The sequence below is a fragment of the Heteronotia binoei genome, chromosome 7 (assembly GCF_032191835.1).
Source record: "Heteronotia binoei isolate CCM8104 ecotype False Entrance Well chromosome 7, APGP_CSIRO_Hbin_v1, whole genome shotgun sequence".
In the NCBI taxonomy this organism is placed as follows: Eukaryota; Metazoa; Chordata; class Lepidosauria; order Squamata; family Gekkonidae; genus Heteronotia; species Heteronotia binoei.
The window spans coordinates 106,957,385-106,965,159 of NC_083229.1; the positions used below are offsets into that span (position 1 = coordinate 106,957,385).

Sequence of the window (7,775 nt, forward strand, 5' to 3'; positions counted from 1 at the left end):
TATCTTTCTGCTTCATATATTACTTTTAATTGTTTAAGTATAATTTAGTTTTGTTAGGAAAGTAGTTGTCATCAATTTATAGCTAAAGTATAAAACTGTGGGAAAAAATCAAGATATGAAGTATTTCAAAGCTTTGAATTTGAATACACTCAGATATTCAATAATAAGACAAAAAATCTATACACAACAGAAATCCATGTTCATTAGTAATCAATAAATGCCCTGCAACACCGCTTCTTGCCCCCTTATGAGTCAGCTATGTTATATGGCTGGCAGTTTTGTTTTAGCTCTGAGCAGATGGAGGAAAGAGGGATTCATGTATTGGTGTTCCTTCTGATCAGGGGCAAGCCATTTGCATCACCCTTAAGAAAGGCAACTGCTTTATTTACACAGCAAAGCTGTATTACATTGGTTTGACTACAGTTGTTACATTATCGTTTGAATATATTTATTACATTAGTTTGAGTACATTTATCTTAAACAGTACATTCATGCCATCAGAATAAGACTCTTGGTACAATATTATTTATAGGGTTCTTTTTCCTGAATCTTATTACCACAAGTGTGTGGAAGAAATTTTTCAGAATTATTCCTCTAAACTGCTTGTAACCGAACATTAGTCTCCGAAATAACTTTTAAAATTGGCCATGCGGTGGTTGAATATAATTCCAAAGTGATCACCTAATAACTTGTTTTGTTTTGTTTCTGCCTTCAGGGAAACACGATGGCACTATAAAAGGTAGAGAGTATTTCCACTGCAAGCCACGACATGGGGTATTTGTTCGTCCTGGGTGTCTCACTAAATTACCAGTTTCCACAACGGTAGATAGCAGCACTTCACAGTCTCAGGTATTCTCCTCCAGCATGGCGATGTGGAAGAATTCAGCTCAAGGGCCATACTCTGCCAAAGCAGGAGCAGCAGCCCTCTGTCAGTCAGGAGATGCGGCAGCTTCTGCTTTTTCAAGAAAACAGGAGAACAGAAAATCTTGGATTCACTAAAGCTGCAGTTTTGTTTTTGCACTTGCTGCACATGTCACTGTGTGGAAACTTTTTTTTTACTTTGAAGTGACTGGTAGAGTTTTAATCTGTCCTTATTGAATGTTTGAATCGTGGACATAATTTTCCAGTTCTTTTTTTATAAATAATATATATGTAAAATCGCTGTATCATTTGTCTGCCGAAAGGCAAACATGACTGTACACTAAATCACAATTAGTTTGTAGATATTTTGAGGTACTTGACTGTTTGTTACTCCACAAATTAGATCATATTTTAAATATTTTATTGTGTGGGAAGGCTGTACATATGTGTCTGAGAGAAAACCGACAATGTGCTGTTAGTTACCAAAGAACACACTTTCTGTTTATCTTGTGTTTACTTTACATGTTTGTTTAAACTGTTAGGTTTGGGGCCATATTTTTAGACATTAACACCAGGCACCATGCCACCTTATATCCTGTGTTTTAGTGAGCACACTGAAGAGACTGCGGTTGTTTTTCTTTTCTTTTTTCTTTTTTCTTTTTGTCTTCCTATGGGCCTGCCACTGTGCTGACTTCTTGACATGTACTGAAAAATATTAACAATGCCTAAAGCTTGTATGTTTGGTGTTTCACGTGCCAATACAGGCCAATCAAGTGATTTGAATGCAGAAACAGTATTATTGTACAGAAGGTGGACAACATTTTCAACAAATGGCTTCTTTTAAAAACAGGGAGGGGGGGAACAAAGCAGCAGGGGTGGATCGGAGCTATAAACCCATTCCCTGTCTGTTGCTGACTTGAGTCCAAACTGAAACAAAATATCTGGAGCTGATTTTAATGTGGAAGGTTCAATTTATAACTGTGGATTTCACATGATGCTTTTGAGTCCTTGGCTGACAAGCTATTCCATGTACAGATGCTGTCTTGGATATTTATAAGGTAGCAAATGATAATGGAAAGGTATGTATGGCCTGCCGTATTTGTTCTTTATATCTTGGAAAGTAATTGAGGTAGTGGGACCTTACAGAAAAGCTGCTGTTCTTGGATTCATATATATATATTAAGCTGACTTAGTATTTTGCTATTTACTGTAAAAAGTGTAATTTATATTCTATTTCAGCTATACTGTATTTAATTTGGTACAGAACATTTGAGTTAGAATACAGATTTACTTCATTTATAAAATCTATGTCTATTTGACTACATTCTGTAATATAAGACTGCATCAGATAAAAGGTTTAGTTACTAATTTGGTGTTTCATCATATGTTGTATTTACTTCTTAAAATACATGCTAAAAAGAGCATAGTGTATTTTAAAATGGAGTGTATACATCACTGATCAAAAGCCCATCCAAAGTAGCAGTTTTTCTTCAAAGATTGTGGGAAATATAAGATACATGCTATTGTGGGAAACATTTCAGCAGTGGCTCCCAACCTTTTTGGCACCAGGGACCAGTTTCATGGAAGACAACTTTTCCACGAACTGGGAGGTGGTGATGGCATTGAGGTTTTTGCCACCCCAGGCTGCCCCCCGCCCATTTCCCATGGGGGGGGAGATGGGGGCTGTTTCTGCTGCCTGTCCACTAGGTGGCCAGGTGGCAGGCCAGTTTGCCTCCCCCTCTCATTTAAAGACCCCCACCTGAGGCTGCACTGCCTCTTTCATCCACCCAGGTCCCAGTGGTTGGGGACTGCTGATTTCAGCTTATGAATTTAGATGTGTTTACAGAACTATAAGAATGCTTCCATGCATTGTTAGATTTTCTCAGCCTAACATAAAGTGCCATTGTATCTGCATGTTTAATTGTTTTTGCCTGCAATAGCTTCAAAAGTAAAGGTTCAGTACTTCTGACTGCACACTGAGTGCTGAGTGCTGTACAGAATAAACTGCTCTTCATTTTGGGTTTTTGCCCCAACTGCAACAAACTGCTTTAATCCAACAGTAAATTGTTTCAGAATGTAAGTGCAAATACACTTACAACAAAAAATATACACTAACCTTTGATAACAGTCACAGGATGGGAAATACTGCAAATGATTTTATAAATAGATAAAATCATATGGCAAGGGCAGTTTTAAAATCAAGGTTGTTCGTGCTTTCAAGAATGCCTCTAATTGTGACAATCCCTAAGGTAGAATTTCTAAAAAGCTTAAGACAAGAGTGTTGAAATAAGTAGATGCAGTAGAGCACAAATATGAAAGCTGTATTTGCAGCAGGCATTCATTTTTGTGACATGCATTTCTGATGTCGGTTCTAGAATACAACTTTCATTTGCAATATTCAGTTCTAATACTGAGCACATAAATCGGATCACATCAATGTTTTCCATTCATATATACATGTTTTTGTTGGAATAAATTAAAATAACCCCTACAGGCTTTGGGGTGGGGTTTTTTTTGTTTGTTTTTACAAAATCTTCCAATAATGGTTGGGCTCAGCACTAAGAGGAACATTTTAGGAACATACATTTAAGGATATAGTATGAAAGCTGCGGAATTGATTTGTGTGTACAGCTGTCTCTTTTTACTGTTTTATATTAATTTGAATATGTATATATGTATTTTGACTAATACTGTCTACCTGTAATGTATTTTTATATTCAGAAAATATTTTATAGGAATAGGTCACCTATAAAACATGCTCAAACATGATTTTGGGAGTAACTTTTTTCTTATACAATTTAAGTTTTATAAAAATGCAAAGATTGGGAAAAACTAACAAAATGTAGATGTAAATACTCAAGGATCCAAGAGTAGTGTATTCTTACAATTTAGAGTATTTTTACTCTTCTTTCCACTAGGTCATAATTTCCTCCCTTTTTGTTCTCACAACGATCCTGGTTAGGCTTTGTCACTAGCCCAGATCACTCAGAGAGCTTCATGTCAGAGCAGGGACATGAATCTGGGTTTCCTGGATCACTCTGAATTCTCAGTGTCTCTGGCTTTTGGTTTTCCTTCTGTCTTGGCTTTCATCATTGAAAGCTGCCAGTGTGAGTGTATCAAACAGCATATGTAGATGAGGAAGAAGAGTTGGTTTTTATACACCATTTTTCTTTCCCTTTCTCTAAGCGTTTCCCAAAACGACTTACAATCACTTTCCCTTCCTCTCCCCACAGCAGGCAACTTGTGAGGTAGGTGGGGCTGAGAGAGCTTTGAGAGAACTGACTGGCTCAACGCCACCAGCAGGCTTCATGTGGAGGAGTGGGGAATCAAACCTGATTCCTCAGATTAGAGTCCACTGCTCTTAACCACTCCCACACTGCCTCTCTCAGTATTCCATGGCACTTCTTTGGTGGTTTTGTTTATCTGCTGCTTCAAGCTGGAATTGCATTTGTACCTTATTCTAAGTACGCTAATCTAGTTTTTGCATGCTGAAGTATCCAAATTTTATAACATTATGTTCTAAATAATTTGTGCTGCATCTATTTCTGAACCTCACCATTGTGTGTAGATTAAAAAATATACACAATGGGCCTAATAACAGTTGGGGGATAATTTTTCTATAGAGACAACCATAGATTTGCTGAAGTCTTAACAGTAAGAATCCCCCAAACAATAGAAGTGATGTTTATACCTTTAAAGAAAGAGACAACATTGGTCAAGATTTCATAAGACTGCACCATGAGGTCTTAGTGGCCAGTTTGGGAGTTGCTAGGCAACTCCAAACAACTTTGCCAAGGCTTCTGTAATTTTGGTTAGTGTCAACAGAGTGGAAAGGGCAAGAGAAAAACAGAAAGAGGTACAAAATGGGAAGGAAGGAAAGGTAAGCATTAATATGGGGAAGAGATGAGGTAAAGTTGACGTGGAAGGGAGGGAAAAGAAAAAGGAAGAAGCTGCAGGATGAGGGAATAAAGAGGTGAGGACTGGGATAAAGATGTAATGAGGGAAGAGAAGAGGTTGTGGGGAGAGAACGAAATATTGTGGGCAATGGAAAACGAAAGAAAGTAAAGGTAAAGGTAGTCAGTCCCCTATGCAAGCACCAGTTGTTTCCGACTCTAGGGTGATGTCGCATCACGACGTTTTCACGGCAGACTTTTTTTGCAGTATGGTTTGCCATTGCCATCCCCAGTCTTTTACACTTCTCCCCCCCCCCCAGCAAGCTGGGTACTCATTTTACCGACCTCGGAAGGATGGAAGGCTGAGTCAACTTGAGCCGACTACCTGAACCAGCTTCCGCTGGGATTAAACTCAGATCATGAGCAGAGCTTTGGACTGCAGTACTGCAGCTTTACCACTCTGCGCCACGGGGTTCCTAAATGAAAGAAAAGTGACTCCTTATTTTAACTCTTATAAGTCCTCTGCTTGTTGTATAGTTTCCAGTTAAAAATGCTTGGCTGTGAAGTTAATGGTGTGAGACTGCTACTTAGGACAGCAATTGTCAAACTAGCAATCCCAACTCCACATTTTGTCTTAAATTCATAGAACTCTTCCTCTTTGAGCATATTGTAGAAAGCCCCCCTTCACAGTGTGTGTGACAAGCTGTCCTTGGAGAGCATCCATCCTCTTAAGTGCCCTCAAAACAATACAGTCAGAATCTTCTCAGTAACACTTTCAAGTCTCCCTTTGAAGTTCTGTTGCTTGAGCATTGCCACTTTTAGCAACTGTGCATATACTGTCAGAGCCTGGTGGGAAAACCCTAAGCCTATTGTAAGAGAAGCTTAGTAGGATGTTATTTACCTCCATGACATCAAAACTTCAGCTGCCAATTTTCACACATTATGCCTTTATTAAAGGGACAGAATTTATCTGGTTGCTTAACTACAAACATTTCAACCCAGTGTACTTCATTAGAATTTCAAAATGCGTAAAGCTATCTAGCAGTACCTTCCTTCATGCTGTTCCCCATATGTACAATGTCCTTAGCAGCATACTGTATGCAGCATCACCTCTGTCTTATGGTTGGCATTAATATCCTACAAGTGATTCTTAAACTGATAACTATCATAATTTTCAACATAGCCAATTTTATGGATACTTAAATCCAGACACTGAGCCATGAAGAGACACTGCTTTCTACAATCCCCAAAAGCACTCCAGATTTGCAGAAAAATCTGAGATATTAAAAAAGGAGGTTAAACCTCACAAATATAAGTGTACATATTCAAGATGAGGCTCTCCTATGGATCCCACACCTATGAAAGCTGTTCAGATAGCAATCAAGCCACACCTGAACCCCTGACAGAGAACTACAAATATAGCTGTTGCTCACTTCTGGCAGGTTTTTCAGCATGTTTGTCTTCCTAACATGTTTTGTATTTAGCTTTCTAACAGTCTACAATTTGTGTGAGACTGCTACTTAGGCCAATGACTGCTTTGATAAACGGTGTCTATACTTTTATAATATAAAAATGAAAGCCACATCTGAAAAAAAGAAGTTCACCATTCATTAACAGCATTAACTTTCCTGGCAAAAAGGCCCATTGAGTAGGATTCTGAATAGAGGTGTTAAGGAGTCTGCTCTCCTTAAAAAAAAGCAATTCCCAACCTCTTTCCCCATTCCTATTTTCCACACATCAGTAGCTAAGAGTTGATTCCAACCTAATTATTTTTAATTACTAGAAAAAAGTTGAAGGTGTTTATTCCACCTCCTCCCGCCCCAGCATTAGGGTTGCCAATCCCCAGGTGGGGGCAGGGGATCCCCTAGTTTGGAGGTCCTCCTACTGAAGGCTAATCAGAAAGCATGTGGGGGGGGGGGGAATGTCTGCTGGGTACTCTGTTATTCTCTATGGCACCGATCTGGGGCTATTTTTGCGGCAGAGGCACCAAATTTGCAGCATAGCATCCAGTGCCTCTTTTCAAAACACCCTCCAAGTTTCAAAACGATTTGACGGGGGTGGGGGGAGTTCCAGTGGTATGAGCCCCAAAAGAAGGTGCCCCTGCCCGTTATTTCCAAAGGACGGAAGGCATTTAAAAGTGCAGTCCCTTTAAATGTGATGGCCACAACTCCCTTTGGAGTTCAATTATGCTTGCTTCTGGCTCCACCCCCAAAGTCCTCCCGATATTTCTTGGCAACCCTACCCAGCATAGCCGTGTCGCTATAAGCCAGGGGTGGCCAACGTGACTTCACATAAGAGCCGCATAAAATAAATAGATGTTTGAGAGTCACGAGACATGAATGTCAGAGGTTTGAGAGAAGGAAGGAAAATAGACGGGTGGGTGAGGAGAGGACAAGAGGTGGAAAGAAAGCAATTTTAAATGCATTCCCGATTTAAAGAGAGAAATGCCTTCTCCAGGACAGCTGACAGGGCTGTGGGAGCTTCAGGAGCCACACCATATGTGAAAGAGCCACATGTGGCTCCTGACTGAGCCATAGTTTGTTGGCCACCCCTGCTCCAAGCCGCTGTTAAAGGGCAGACCTTCCCCCTCAACGCGGTCCTTGGGGAAGCAGAGGCCTGGAGCTTGCGGGCGTTGTAGTAGCCGCCGTGCCCCTCGGGGTCCCGGGAGCAGCAGCGGTTCAAACCAGGCGCGGCTGCTCCACAGCGAGGCGAGGCGAGACGTGAGGCGCTTCACGCACAGCCGCCTCCCGCCCTGCTTAGAGGCCGCTTTCGGCGGCTGGGCCCGTTCCGCCCTCCGAGCTTTCTTGTTGTTGCTGCCGCCGCTCTTCCTGCTCCTCGGCCTGGCGGGGCGGGATATTCCCAGCTGAGGCGGTGGTGAGTACAGGCTGGGTGGCGGGAAGGGCAGGCAGGGAGAGCCGCCCGGGGCTCCCTCAGTCCCAGCTGCTGCTCCCTTCCCTCAGACGCGGGCGGCTCGCTCAGCCGGCGAGATCAGGGGACGCTGCTTCCCTTCCCTTCCCTTCC

At 41.3% G+C, this 7,775-nt stretch overlaps 1 protein-coding gene across 1 annotated transcript in view; it reads left to right on the forward strand.

Moving 5' to 3' along the window:
• Positions 1–3,630, forward strand: part of KIF13A (kinesin family member 13A) — a 116,758-nt gene extending 113,128 nt beyond the window's left edge. Inside the window, exon 40 of the mRNA XM_060244177.1 lies at positions 716–3,630. Coding sequence (XP_060100160.1) covers positions 716–999 — 284 coding nt within the window. The 3' untranslated portion in view covers positions 1,000–3,630. The remainder of the gene's footprint in view (positions 1–715) is intronic.
• The last annotated feature ends 4,145 nt before the right edge of the window (positions 3,631–7,775 follow it).